Genomic DNA, 15,607 nt, shown 5'->3' with positions numbered 1-15,607 from the left:
GATAGGATTTGGGCTCAAGAAAAAAGTTCCATTACGCATACCCAAAAAAAAAATGTCGAGCCTGCGAAATCTCATTTTTTTTTACACTTATATTTACGAATTTATGAGCTTAACACCTCAATTATTATGTTTTCTAAGAGAAACTGAAAAGAAAGAAACATTTACTGGCATATTACGATGGAACCATTTCGAAAACCGCCAACGTAATCATCATCAGGAAATTTTGTAATATTATCAAAGGTTTCACCGGGATTCGAACCGTGAATCACATGGTGAAACTTTTTTTTTTACTTTTTTTCGACTTTGATTTTTAAGGTGTTTTTCATGACCTACTAAAAAAATTTTCATTTGATTGTAAAGTTTTCATGTATACCCTGTCCGACCCAAAAATGCCCGCTGAAAACGTTGGCGATAACAGTTTTTTGAAAAAAAAAAATATTTTTTGGAACTACTCACATATTTTCAAAAAACTGTTATCGACAACGTTTTTAGCGGACATTTTTGCGTCGGGCAGGGTATACATATGCAAATTTTTAGTAGGTCATGAAAAAACCTTAAAAATCAAAGTCGAGAAGTCAAAAAAATTAAAATTCGCAGGCTCGAAAATTATTTTTTTGGGTATGCGTAATGAAATTTTTTTCCAGAGCCCAAATCCTATCGAAAAATCGATGGAGCGATCTGGGTTAACTTTCGTCCATACAAATCGACCCACCCTAATGCATATTCTTATAATAAATTTAACGGTTGCAAACAATTTGTAAAACGATTGTTTGCTAAGTTGACTCATTTAAAAACTAGAATCACCTCTAAACAGTAAAATAAAAGGCTGAAGTTTTTTTCTTTTTTTTTCCTTTTCACCTTTGTGGATGTCCTGAAAAATATTTTCACAATATCAAAAGGAACAAAAATATTTTCTTTGCCCCACCCTGTAATAATAATATTAAAACATACAATCAAAAATTATATTGTTGCGAACAGTGCGCATATATGTTTTTTTGGCTCAACCTAATGTACATAAAGGTATTAGTAGAGAAATTTTCTTGTATATATAATAATCCTTATAACCTAGATGCCTATATATATACATGTTAATTGCACTTAAAAGTACATTTATTTTACACAGCACATCACAAATTGACTTAACAGCCCACACGAACTTTGGAAGTATCAAAAATAGCTAAGCAAACATTTTGCCTCTTTACTTTCTTTTCAATTCGCTATTCTACTCTTTAAACTTTTAAAAAGCTAACCATCTGCAAACCGATCGCTGTATCCCATTCACGTGTTTCAGGAAATTTAAAAGCGCATTGCCATTTATTCTCGGTCTCATCATAGCACGAAATCGAATCACCCGAAACGCTATACAATTTCTCGTCAACCGCAAAAATTTCATAAAATTCACGTTCTTCCCAAAAATTAATAACATCCCAACGATTAGCGCGCAAATCTAAACGCTCCATACAACTACCAAGACCCTCACAACAATAAATGTAGGTGCCAATGGCTGCACTGGAACAATAGCTATTCACCTCACGCATAGGCGGCATCTCATGCCATTGACCAGCACGCGGATCCAAGCGTTCCACCGAATAAAGTGAACGATGGTCAGTCTCGCCACCCATCACATAGAGAGTATTTTCTTTAGAAAAAGAGAGAGAAATGGTTTACCAAATGAAATAGCACTAACTCAACACACCCTTTCTCAACTTACCACACACCACTGCACCCATTGCATTGCGTTTGGCCAACATGTTCTCGCGAAAAGTCGCTTTATTCGTTACCAAATTTAAACATTCTACCGAACATGTTGCACCCTGTAACGTATTGCCGCCGAGCGCATATAAACAACTATGCAATACAACCGAACGATGATGTGAACGCTCCATTAGAAGCCGATGCAATTTATGCCATTGATCACGATAAATATTATAATAGAATGAATCGCGTGTACTGCGTCCCACACTGCCACCTTGCGCATATAAAATATTCTTGTGCGCCGTTAAACTCACCGCAAATGCTGGGCGTGGCAAAGGTTGTAGCGGTGTAGATTCATTAAATGTTAGGTTGTAACGTTGTAAATCTGGTGTACGTCCCATTTTATCCAGCACAAATATTTGCCATTCCATTGTATCGGCGCTTTGTAAAACATCACTCACCCACTTTTCACTCTCCTCGTTTTCTTTGAGTATGTGTAGTGAGCGCACTGTTTCCGCTGTAACACAAGCGGGGTGTATGTAGCGTAGCAGTGGCATTAAATTTGGTATACGTTCGGTTGGTCGATGTTCAGCCCAACGTGTGAGTCCGCAGAGCACGGCGTCATCGGAGTGAACGTAAAGTGCGTCGTTGGTCAAAATATTGCTGAGCTGAAAGAGAATACAGGTAATTAAAGAGAAACTTAACAGAATATTTTTTTTTGTCATTTACTAAACGAAGAAAGCAGAAATACGACTCTTTTCAAAAGCTTTCATTTTCAAAATGGCCCATAATTGTTTTGCTCCTAAAAGGGAGCCTTCTAGTTGGAAATGCCCCATGGAGAGAATAATTATGTGTATTATAACCCTCACATCTTTCCTTACCTCAAGCTTTTGCTCTTAGTCACGTCTTCTTCAGCCTGTGAACACGTTTTACCGTGTGTGTGACCCGATTGTGGGTCTATTAGTATTGACCTTCTGGTGGACTTCACAGCCAGTGGCTGCCTACGCAGGACACCAATCAATCCTGATCAGATGTAAATTTCGAATGCATATTGGTTACATTTTTCGCCATCCCTTGTCGAATTTGGTTTGGAGACATACCAGTTTATGCGTTATTCCATCTTCAGTGTAATTTTTCGTTCTAAATTTCTGCACACCCAGCGGATTACTTTTCGGGCTATCTAAACACACTCACTAGGTAAGCTGAATCGTGTGGATTGGCTGTCATTCCTAGTAAAACGAAATGAGATAAGATCCCTGCTTTAGGACCTCTATAGGTTAGAGGGTTTATCTATCACTTGTTGATAAGGTCTAATATTTAACTGATATTCTGGAAAAGAAGCTACGTCAATGTGTTAAACAGGGTTTACAGGGCCGCTGTATAATGGTCTTCGGCAAAAGGCTCATTATATACTAGGTAGATCTTGCGGTGAACGCCAGCCACCCGGGCATTCATCAGATATCATTATATGGCTGTGAACTCTCTGATTTCGCGCCATCAAACATTCTGAATTAGGCTAAATCTCGAGCAGCACAAGCTCCCATCGAGAAGGGAATGGAGAGGGGGAGTTAAATGGGGTAGTATACACGTTCGCAGATGGCTCGGAGTCAAAAGGGACGTTTTACGGGGTTTGTTCTGTGTCTCACAAGCAGAAGTCTAGAAATTAAGAATTTGTGGCTCGAGAGTTTAACGTATACTTGAACAATTAAGCGGTAACAAAGGCTCTGATCTCAACAGTGGTACGACCGGAAATGGTTTGAGAATGCCTGACCTCACTTTCTATTTCGTCGAACTATTTTAAGATTAGTTCTAGATTAGATTGTTAGCTTTTGTCAAGCCCTTAAAATAGTTCGAAGAGGGAGTGTAAGGCTCCTTTTGGTGGTATTCCAACGGGCCCAATGTCACTGGCCTGTATATCCCCTCGCTGAAGCCACTTCGACTAAAGCTAACATTTTAAGATTGGTATCATCTGAGTACCAGGACTTAGAATATCCAAGCTGTCAAGTCGTTACTTTGGCCCAGATGGAGTTCGCAGTTTCGTAGTCTCATTTATTCCCTGATGGGCCTTCTGTTGCTCACTGTCCATCTAGGCTACGTGTGGTGCCTCTCAATAGACTGGAAAACGTTCCTTTTGTAGCTGCGGATAACGAGATGGAATCAGGATGGAATGGTGAATTTCCAATTTTGCAAAAGTAGACCAAAGTATGTCGGGCTCGACTTATCCGTATTTCCCAAGGCTTTATCTTGGTCAAAACTACGTCTCCGCAATTCCAACATTTTCAATGTAACCAAAGCTGACGTCAACGTTATTAGAAGTATTGAAGCAACGGAGCTTAATGCTACAGGTTTCCACTTAGTTTGACCTAACGCGTTCTACTGCTGAAAAGGGTACAGGTTCTATGGGGATTTTAACGGAGGCCTTTTTTAGAACATGTGCTTGCTCGCTGCTATTCACTTTTTATCATCCGTACAATCTGTGCAGTCTCCCATCGTAATGGAGGCCTAGCGCTGATGATAATCGAAAATACTGGAATCCAGGGATTAAAATGAAATGAGAGTGAGAAAGGGAGTTAGAGGAGATAGAAGGTGACGAAGAAGTGGAGGGAGAAGGGAGGGGAGGCCCGAAATTTGCAATCGCAATTATGGTTCGACGGAGAGAGGGATAGAGGGAGGGAGAAGGAGAGGATTACTGGCAGTAGAATGAAAGGGAGAGTCAGAAGAGGAGATGGAGAAGCGGATGAAGAAGTATAGGGAGAAGAGAAGGTAGAAGGAAAGGGAGAAACATTCTTGAAACAATGTGTAGGTAAAGCAAGGTTCAGGCTGATCATCGTCGTTTTATACCTCATGGTAAGACATCTCCAAAAACTCTTCACTCAGTACCACCTCCTTGAAATGTGAAATGATGTATTGACAGGCCGAATCCAACAGTGGGAAATTATTAAGCTTTTCTGAAATCGAAAGTAATGTTGGAAAAAAATATTAAGCATATTATGCATATTTAACTTGAATTTTACCTGCGAAAAGTTTAAAGCCCAAACAATTATCTGCATCCAACTGCGCGCACATATATCTCGTACACAAATCGAGCAAATGTTCCAGCTGTAAGAAGGCCGCGGTTTCGAGTAGCTGCTGCACGCAATCAAAAAAATTATCAATATGCCCTGTGTAAATGAAATCCACAGCCAATTCTAAGCAACGCGGATCCATTTCATGTATATGCACCTCCTTTTGTGAGCTCTCGGGAAAGTTGCCTGGGCGATTAAATGGATTAAAATAAAAATTAGTATGAGACAATTAAAAAAAAAGTATTATTATCATCAAAGCATCTATAAGGCTCTCCCATATTTTTCACAAGTAAGAAGCCACATTTTTTTTAATGGGTGGTGCCACGCCCCTATTACGATCAAGCATTACAAAACATTTCTAGAGCCTAAAAAAATAAATCCCTTGTAGCAAAATTCGAAAAAGTAATTTATCTGAAATCGACTGTACAAGTGAAACTTACGGTAAGTATATAAAGTTAGGTTACACCCGAACTAAGGTTTTAGGGGCATGGCACAACCCAATAAAATGTCTCCCAATTTCCTCTAACAATAAAACTTGGTAGTTGAAATATCATTACTATAATAATATTTTTCGCTAAGATTAAATTATTATTTCAATCTACGACACTTTCAAACATACTTTATATATAAAAGTGGGCGTGGGCTTTAACCGATCCCGTCCATATTTACTAGAAATATTTCTGGAAATAAGGAAAATATGTGCATCGAGTCTTATTAATCATTCTTCGAGTTAAGGCTCCTGAAACAGAGAAACTTGTTTGGTCAAAAAAGGGGCGGTGTCACGCCCATTTTCAGAAATTTGAATTTTTTGCTTTTTCTTGTTATAATTCGACTTCGGAAATAAAACACCATTGATAGAAAACTCTTTTTTGCAAATATATAGCTTATCTTATTCCTCCACGACCCTTTTAAAAATCTTTTATATAAAAGTGGGCATGGTTCTTAATCGATTTCGTTAATTTCTCCTTGAAGCATTCATTATAGTTAAGGCAACACCTCTGTCGAATTTTGTGATGATAGGGTAAACGGTTTTTGATTTATGATCAATAATATTTATCAAATTGGTTTTATCACAAGTGGGCGGTTCCATGCCCATTTTCAAAAATGATTTCAAATTTCAATATCAGTCCACACATCCAATTTCATTATTCTAGGCGTATTATTTACTAACTTAAAACGTGCTTTTGAGACTATCGATTAAAATTTATTGCTAAAAAAACTTTATAGCATAGGTGTTACTGAAACGGAGCTAAAATGGTTCCAAGACTTTATCATGAAGAGAAGTCAAAGAACTGTAATTGGATCATCCCTGTCAGAAAAAAGAGAGGTGCCTGTGGGACTTCCGCAAGGGTCTGTCCTAGCACCTATACTGTTTAATATCTATATTAACGATATAACCAATTCTCTAAAGTACTGTGATATTAAACTCTTTGCTGACAATACATTGTTGATGCTTAGTGGAGATAATATCACTGAAATATATAGAAAATTACAAGAAGACTTAAACTGAGTATATGATTGGTAATGCTCGAATAGATTGAAACTGAATATAAACAAAACAAAATTTATGGTTATATCAAGAAGGAATTTTCAAAACAATGAATTACCACTTCTAAATATAAACAGCGAAGCAATTGACAAAGTCAGTACTTTCAAGTATTTAGGAATAAAAATCGATGATAAACTCAACTTTAGTGAGCACATCGATTACACTGTTGGGAAAATAGCCAAAAAGATATATTTCATGCATAGAACCTGCAAATACTTAAGTAGACGGTACAAGGTAATGGTTTACAGATCGATAATCGAACCTCACTTCATATATTGTCCAACATTATTCTTCATTATGAGAGATAGCCAAATTTACAAACCGCAAAAGCAACAGAACAGAGCTATGCGATTTGTTCTTAGGAAACGCTATGACGCACCTATCAGAGATATGCTCGCCGCTCTAAATTGGCTAAGCATTAAACAGATACTGTTTTATCATACGATGAAGTTTATTAGAAACATAATAGAGGGCAACTTGCCTGATTATTTGAAAAGTAACATAAAATATGTAAGAAATAATCATTCCGTAAATACAAGAAGAAGGAATGATTTTAACTTACCAGCTTATAGAACAGAAGCAGACAAATGTAATTTGTATAGTACTAAAGAACTAAAATTCTACAATAAATTACCAAATGAAGTAAAATCTAGTAACATAAGGGAATTTAAACACAAATTGTACAATTACTGTAGAACACTGCCATTCTAGTGCAAGGTGGGCAAACTTTCGAATCACCAATAGCATTGCATACATCCCGAGTACTCTACGCTGGCACTAGGAAGCTTTCCCACGTATACAAAAAGTAGCCGAAGCGCACACTGTAACGCATCACTCAACCTAATAAATGCATCGCCGTTCAGATGTCGCCTTCGCACTTTAAATACGTTAACAGCGTCAGATACAACTGGTACAATCCTTGCGTTGGTGTCATTCGTCTGCTACCTATCTCTCACTCCATTTTGGCAGTCAATAGACTCATATAAATAACTTAATTTAGATTATTTATTAATTACTATATATAGATATAAGCTAGGCTTAGTATAAGCTGTAAGAAGAAATAAATCTAAATCTAAATAATCACGTTCTTTGTGTTTTCCAAAATGTTATATGCATCAAAAGTGGGCGTGGTTATCGTCCAATTTCGCTCATTTTCAACACCAATCTATTCTGGGTCCAGATTAGTCCGTATACCGAATTTGGCTGAAGATATCTCAATATTTCCTCAAGTTATCATGTGAACGGACGGACAGACGGACGGACATGGCTTAATACATTTTTTTTCGATACTAATGATTTTGGTACATGTAAGTCTATATCTATCTCGCTTCCTTTATACCTGTACAACCAACCGTTATGTTACCAAAGTTAATATACTCTGTGTGCAAAGCACGCTGATTATAAAAAAGAGAAAAGTGCTTGAAATGGGCCCGCTCTTCCAAGCTACGATGTTAACAAGGAAATGGAGTGATTAAAAATATTTGAAAAGAGGCATGACACCGCCCCTTATTTGACAAACCATTCCTCTATGTTTTGGAAGCTATAACCGGAAGAAGAATTGTTCTATTGTGGGAAAACTCGTTTAGCTTCTATATGGCCTCTTTCAATAGGAATAATTCTAATAAAACTGGAAAAAATCGATTAATAACACCTCCATTATAGTGTAAAAACTACATAAGCTGTATTTTAAAAGCTCTCAACTGAGTGAATAATTTTCGGTAAGACCCAAACTCAGACACACTTATTTGTTTTACCGCCTCATTCTCTATTACGAAACGAACGTTCTTCTCGCCTCAGAGACGAATCGCTAGTGTATGTTCAACGATGGCAGCATATCATTTGGCAATTGCTTTCGCGTCAATAAGCTAATCAAGACCAAAATAATCTTAATATATAAAAATCACGTGTCACTATGTTTGTTCCCGATGGACTCCTAAACTACTGAACCGAATTGAATTTGTTTTGCACTCCGTATGTAGTTCGATCTAACTTGAAATATAGGATAGGTTATATCTCAGTTTATAGTCGCAATATTATTTTATTGTAAATTTTTTTATTTATTTATACGTAATAATAAAATGTAACGTATACGCACCTGCACTCACATTTTCAGGTGGTGCGGATGTACTTCCGTTTAATCGGTTGGTGTTTAATTAAACAACGTGTTTATCAATAAAAAATATTAAAGCGAATGATATCAAGTATAGCACATCACCAGGCCCGCCGAGAAGGGGGGGGGGGGGGGGGGGGGGGACTCGGCGTGGGACTGCGACTGGAATAAAATACATACCACCCTCTGGGACAGGCAAATGTAGAAGAATGAGAAGAAATTGAGAGAAGAGAAAAGAGAGAAGGAGATTGAGAAAGAGATAGAATGAGACGAAGATGGATATAGATGAAGCGAAAAAGACCGAGGGAGGAGTGAATAAAAGGATTAGGAAAAAGTGAAGAGGTGGGGGAGGGCAGAGTCAGACGGAAAAAGCTTATTAAAATGTATGCAGATAGGCCAAATTTAGGGCAGAACAACGTCTGCCGGGACTTCTAGTACCATATATATTTTAAAAATCGGATTTGAAATCAAAAAGTGACCATTTGTGTGCTATCTAGGATCAAAAACTTACTTTTTACTTTGTTTTGTTAAATGATCAAATTTCAATTTAGGTAACCAAAACACCCACAAAAAAACTACAAGCTGCCGACTAACGAGCCAGGTGTGAACAACTGTGATTGTACTATGTCGAAAAAGGCAAAACGCAAACATATCAGACAAATTTTTAATTTAACAATCAATTTAGAAATACTTCCTCGCGCGGGATTTATGTAAATCAGAAATTTTCATTAAGTACCCCTTTTTTTAGAATTCATTAGAAGCACTTTAGATTACCACAATTAAGGGATGTGGCCAACCTTTTCAACTGGGCGGTGACAAACCGCTGAAGCCTGGAAAAATGTACGGGTGGTTTTCATTCCCAAAGCAGGAAAACTTAACCACTCGAAAGCCAAGGACTATAGACCAATAAGCCTCTCCTCCTTTATACTTAAAACACTGGAGAGACTTATCGATCTACAAATTAGAAACAATGCCAATCGCTGGCAGATATATGCAGCACAGCATGCATACCAAAAAGGCAAATCAGTTGAAAGTGCCCTTCATGAGGCAATCAGTGCCATCGAGAGCTCACTAAGCTGCAAGGAATACACGTTGGCAGCTTTCCTCGACATTGAGGGCGCTTTCAACAACGTGCAGACGTAGGCCATCTGCAAGGCTTTACACAATATGGAACCCAAAGCCCTGTAGTTGGATGGATCGATTTTATGCTTAGGAGTAGAGTTGTCAACGCGACTTTAGGGACTACTTCTATCGGCAAAATTACCACCAGAGACCCCCCCCCCCCAAGGCGGGGTGCTATCGCCTCTTCTCTGGATACTGGTGGTTAACAAAATTCTTGAAATTGGTAGGAGAAAAGGAAGAAAGGTAGTTGCATACGCCGATGACTTAGTGATTCTGATCACAGGCAAATTCTTGCCAACTATTAGCGAACTCATGGAATCGGCACTTTGCGACATTTCGCAATGGGTAAGGCAAAATGGGCTGGGGGTAAACCCAACAAAAATCGAACTTGTCCTGTTCACGACAAAGACAAAGATACTTACCGAGGTTAAACGGCACAACGTTAAACCTATCTTCTGAAGCAAAATATCTTGGAATTATGCTCGATTCCAAGTTAAGCTGGAGAAGGAACGTTGAGATGAGATCAAAGAAAGCTCTAGCAGCATACTTCGCCTGCAAAAGGGCTTTTGTGCGGAACTGGGTACTGGCACCACATGTCATTCATGGCATGTATAGCACACTCATTCGACCGATACTAACATATGGAGCTCTATTCTGGTGGAAGGTGCTAGACAAAAAGAGTAATCAGCAGAGGATCGGGAAGGTACAAAGGCTGGCATGCCTGGGAATGTCAGGCGCCGTGAGCAGCGCAACTCAGGAAGTGCTAAATGTCATCTTTCACTTGACGCCTCTACAAGTCTTCGTGCAGGAATTAGCCGCTAGAGGAGCTCTACGACTAAGATAATCCAACATGTGGAAAACAGCTAAGCACGGACGCGAGACGACTCTGGACGATATGAGGAAGTGGCAATTAGACGGAATAATAACCGACCTAACATCCAAAACAGACCACATCACAGCGGTTTTCGACTTCACGGTTCAGAACATACGATATCCTTCAAGGGAGGAATGGGAAGTAGGCCTAGACAACGGCAGGGGCATCAGAATATACACCGACGGCTCGAAAATGGAAAAGGGAATTGGAGCTTGGATGTACTCGACACATCTACAGATAAGGCAATCACTCCGACTTCCTGACGCATGCAGTGTATTCCAAGCCGAGGTCTATGCCATAGACAGAGCGGCAAAGCTGCTCCAAGATAGCGCGGTCTCCAACACCGACGTAACAATTTTTGGTGACAGCCAAACCGCCTTAAGGGCATATAAAATGGGACATCGCGCGGAGGTGTAGAACCTCTCTGGCTTCTATGAGTCATCTCAAAGTCTCCCTTTGCTGGGTCCCTGGGCACAGCGGCATTGAAGGGAATAAACCCGCGGATGAGATGGCTAGGAAAGGTTCCGATTTAGACATAAGTGAGGTGGACAGCTCCGTCCGACCGCCGCTGAGTTGTCTCCTAGGGAGAATCGTCGAATATGAGAACAGGGCAACGGACTTGCTATGGACCAATAGGGTTGACTGCGAAGTCTCAAGGTCCTTATGGCCATGCTTGGATAGGAAGGGCACCAGCTTCCTTCTCAAACTGAACAAATCTGCGGTGAGGATACTTACGGGTGTCATCACAGGTCGTTCCGTCGGTAGCGAATACCAACAAGCTCCCTCTGCAGAAGCTGTCAGGATGAGGAGGAAGAGGAGTCGATCTACCACTTTCCCTGACGATGTCCAGCGCTTCAAAGAAGAAGGCTCAGATTTCTGGGCTCACGCTTCTTCGACAGCCGGGCAGAGGTTGGGAAGGTGGACGTCTCGCTTCTTCTTTGGTTCATCAGGGAAAGCAAATGGTTCGTTCAGGACCGGTAGGAGGTAATGGGGCTAAGCGAATTTGCCGCCACCCTGTACTTACTGAGGGCACTCACAATGGACAAAAATATCTCCGAGTGGAAGTGTGGGTATCGCCCACGCACACCCTCTGAACCTAACCTAACACTTATTTTTAAATTACAATTTAGCTGTACTAGCTGTTCGATTTATTTACTTCAGTAATAAACATAGAAATCTCTTACCACCAAACATTGCCTGAAAGTAAGGGCTCGCAGCAGCGAGTAGCATACGATGAGCCGTAATACGTACATCACCGCAAATCAAACAAACGTCGGTGAACTGTAAAGTAAATGCAAAAAGAAATGGTTTTGAATAGATTTTTTTTTTTGACTTGTCACTTGATAAAATTAAGGTTATTGTTAACTGATTAGTATCAAATAATTTTTTCTTATATAAAATATCGCCTCCGCTTGCAACTGGGTATATACTTTACCTGCTCATTTTTACGAAATTTGTTAAGTTGCACCAATAGCGCGTCAGCATATTCATTTTGCAAAGATTTTGCAGTTGTTGCCTTTCCGCAGCCGCTACCTTTGGCGCCTTCTCTTTTGCCGCCATCACAAATAGTACCGCCCCCTTTGCAATCGGCGCCACTCATTTTTTATCAATAAATTATGGCACCTACTTCAAATTGCATTATTATTATTATTATTATTACTGCGTGTAATTTATGTTATTGTCGTTTTTTTGCTGTTGTTGTATTGTTGTACTGTTGATTTTTTTATTGCTTTGAAAACTGCTTGCGCCAAATTTTGCACTGAATATCTATTTTACTTAGCTGCATTTGATTTTCTATTTAGCGCAAAATATTTATTCCTGATCATTGATTGTACTTGTAAATGGGATTTTATGCATTTTAATTGGATAAGATTTTGCAAAACAATATTTTGCATACTTTTCCTCTTTACACGTTTTTCCATTACATATGCCAGTCAACAAATCAAATAATTTCGTGCATGCGCAGTAGCGCCACCTCTTGCATGGGTTTCGTAAACAAGATAACAGTTATTTCCCACTCAGCATTTAGGTGATTAAGTTTTGAATTTCCTATATATCAATACAATTTGATTACTCTTTCTGGCTAAATAATGAGTTATCATACAATTGAACAAAAGCAATAATCAAATATGAATACTTTTGATAATCAAAAACTGAATATAGCTTTTCAATCACATTTTGGAATCATATTTGAATCAAATGTGTTTACTTTAGGAGATCAAAAATTTTTAATCGTTTTTCATTCAGCTTTCTCTCTCTCTTTTTTCTGACTATCGTTGTTGATTGAATAATGAATTTTATACTTGTTAAAATTTTACTTTTCATTGAAGATCTTATTTTTTTCACATACTCACATTTTTTTAATCATGAAGTTCAGAAAAAATATACATATGTACATATTAAAATTTTATTCTTCAATACAAAAAATAATGTAAATACTGCTCCTAAGAAAAGATGTCCCCAACCATTTCTCCACCTTTGGCTTCACAGAAAATACAAATCCAACCATTAGACAATACAAAGGTTGTGAACTATTTGAACCCCAGGTAAGTGAAACTCTCTTGACATATGTATGTACCTGGATATGGCTTTAACATCCCGTACCATATCGTATTTCAAGATGTTGACGATCACAGCTGATGCTGGATGTTGTAGTCGAGGTGTATATCGGTCAAGTTTGTTCAAACAGCTCACTTCCGCATGCTTTCCTCCCCTGATGAAATAAGATTACTATGTAGTATCTTATTTTGAATGAGATACGAAGAATAAATGCATCATAATCGCGTTAAAAAATTATTCAAAAATCTCAACCACACCGATTGAACTATGTTCACGAATATGATTAGAAAATGACTGTGAAAAGCATTCAAATATTACTCTAAAACAATTTAAGCTCAATTTTACAATGATATCAAATATGATCAAAAAGCGTTTCGAAATATGAAACATAAATGATTATTCAAGAATAATCACATTTATGGTACATTTTTCTCCCCACAAAACATTAATTTTCGAAGAGAAAATGCTTTTAAATTTGAACGTTTTTAATCATCTTGGGGTATGATATTTGAATATTTTTTGATCAAAATTTTCAAAAAATGCTGGCTGGGTTGTATTTACTGATTTGAAATCAAAAAGCAAGGCGAATCCATACCAGATGGTGGCAAAGCGAATTCAACCAATTCGCCGTGCAGAAGAATGTCAAGTCAAAAAAAAAATGTTAATTGATTTCGATTAACTGACATTTTGTTGTACAAGGCTTTGTATAGCAAATCATGAAGAAGCAGCAATCAGCTGTTAGGATAATAGATACAAACTTACATACATATATCAAAATTATCAGTATAAAAAAATAAGTTGATTAAGTCATGTTTGCCCGGCCTTCTGTCCGCCCTTTAGCACGATAACTTGAGCAAATATTGAGATATCTTCACCGAATTCGGTATAGGTGGTTATCTGAATCCAGAATAGATTGGTGTTGAAAATGAGCAAAATCTAACCACGCCCATTTTTTCGATATCGAAAATTTAGAAAAATGGAAAATATAAATACGAATACCGTTAAGCTAATACAATTCGGTGAGTAGATTGGCTCTATGAAGCAAAACATAAATTCTAAAAAAATTTGGAATATGGACTTGGCAGAAAAAGAAAAATTGGAAGTTTAACAAGCCACAAATCAAAAGCCGCAGAGACAATATGTTTGCCAAATTATATAGACTTAGTGAAGATAATCAAAAGCGACTTTTCCTTAAAGTCTAACCTTAACAAAGTTTGCTGTAACTCTGTAGTATTAAACTACATTTTACTGATATTCTACCTCAGTAGTGGTATGGTTCAGCTAAGAAGAAAACTTAAACAAATTTTTAAAATGGGCCCGTCCACTTGTGATAAAATTAATTTTACAAATATAATTAATCATAATCAAAAACCGTTAAAAATATCATAACAAACTTCGACAGAGAAGTTGCCTTTACTATAGAGAATGCCGCGAAGAAAAATATACGAAATCGGTTATGAACCACGCCCACTTTTATGTAAAAGATTTTTAAAAGGGTCGTGGGTATATAAAGTAAGCTATATCTTGGCAAAGAAGAACTTTCTATCAATGACGTTTCATTTTCCAAGTGGAATTTAAACAAGAAAAAGAAAAAGAGAACAATTTTTGAGAATGGGCGTGGCACCGCCCCTTGTTTGACCAAGCTATTTTCTATGTTTCGGGAGCCATAATTCGAAGAAAAATTAACGGATCGTAATAAGATTTGATGCAAACCTTATCCTTATAGCAGACATGCCCACTTCTATGTATAAAGGATGTTTAAAAGGGTCGTAGACTAGAATAATTAGATATATGTTAGCGAAGAATAGTTTTGTATCAGTGATATTTCACTTACCAAGTTTTATTGTAAGAGGAAATTGGGAGACATTTTTTTTAATGGGCCATGACACGCCCCTATTTCAATCAAGCTTTTCACAACATTTCTAGAGCCTAACAAATGCATTGTAATAAAATTCGAATAAGTAATTCATCTGAAATGAAGAATTGAAACTCACGCTGAGTATATAATGTTCTGTTACACCCGAACTTAGACACCCTTACTGGATTTTTATATCTTACGATGTTGATAAAGTGAATAATTTCTTCAACTATGATATCTAGCGTATATCAATAAATCTTCTAATTTGAGAAATAATGTATACTTTTATCGCAGGTAACTCATACGCCGCGTCGCACAGTGGTCGATTTTAGAGATGTGCGCTCAAAACAAAAAAAGTCGGTTTTTTAATCTATGCGATTTGAAAAACAGGCATAAGTACCGAGTACTAGTGAAGTTCGATGAATAAAGACGCAGGTGTATGGCTAGAAAAATAATATTTGTAAATCAAATAGAGCTCACTCAGTGATTGAAGATAACTCACAACAGAGGTCATTTTACCAGAAAAATTTAGAGTGTGCATCCAAACAAAACGAAACAATTAATTTGTTCGGTTAATACAATCGGGCCCATAGTACAGGTCTACAAGTAGGATATGTAGCAGAACGCACCTCCACAGCCACGCTCACCTGATAAAATGCTTGTTCTCGTTCGTTTTTTTTGTGGAAGCTATTTGGCACACTTAGGTCCAAGAAAAGTGTAGTAGCAGCTAACGAAAACTGCGTAAAATTTTTATTGTCAAATTACAAAGAAATAT

At 37.8% G+C, this 15,607-nt stretch overlaps 1 protein-coding gene across 1 annotated transcript; it reads right to left on the bottom strand.

Annotated features, from left to right (window-relative positions):
• Window positions 1–605: 605 nt before the first annotated feature.
• Window positions 606–12,329, bottom strand: LOC137241667 (kelch-like protein diablo). Its single transcript, XM_067769172.1, has 6 exons — window positions 11,851–12,329; window positions 11,600–11,696; window positions 4,710–4,946; window positions 4,537–4,643; window positions 1,712–2,363; window positions 606–1,639 (listed from the first exon to the last, which is right to left on the bottom strand). Exons 1-6 carry the CDS (start codon window positions 12,013–12,015, stop codon window positions 1,230–1,232), a joined length of 1,668 nt encoding a protein of 555 aa, XP_067625273.1. The 5' UTR covers window positions 12,016–12,329; the 3' UTR covers window positions 606–1,229.
• Window positions 12,330–15,607: the final 3,278 nt, after the last annotated feature.

The sequence above is a fragment of the Eurosta solidaginis genome, chromosome 1, assembly GCF_040869045.1.
Source record: "Eurosta solidaginis isolate ZX-2024a chromosome 1, ASM4086904v1, whole genome shotgun sequence".
Lineage (NCBI taxonomy): Eukaryota > Metazoa > Arthropoda > Insecta > Diptera > Tephritidae > Eurosta > Eurosta solidaginis.
The sequence above is the reverse complement of the archived record's forward strand: the minus strand, read 5'-3'. Positions and strand labels throughout refer to the sequence as shown.

Coding starts and splice junctions, on each gene's coding strand:
- LOC137241667 (XM_067769172.1), bottom strand. CDS start 12,015: ATGAGTGGCGCCGATTGCAAAGGGGGCGGTACTATTTGTGATGGCGGC. Junction 2,364..4,536: donor TGGAGATGTCTTACCATGAG/GTATAAAACGAC, acceptor ATTCTCTTTCAG/CTCAGCAATATTTTGACCAA. Junction 1,640..1,711: donor AATGGGTGCAGTGGTGTGTG/GTAAGTTGAGAA, acceptor CTTTTTCTAAAG/AAAATACTCTCTATGTGATG.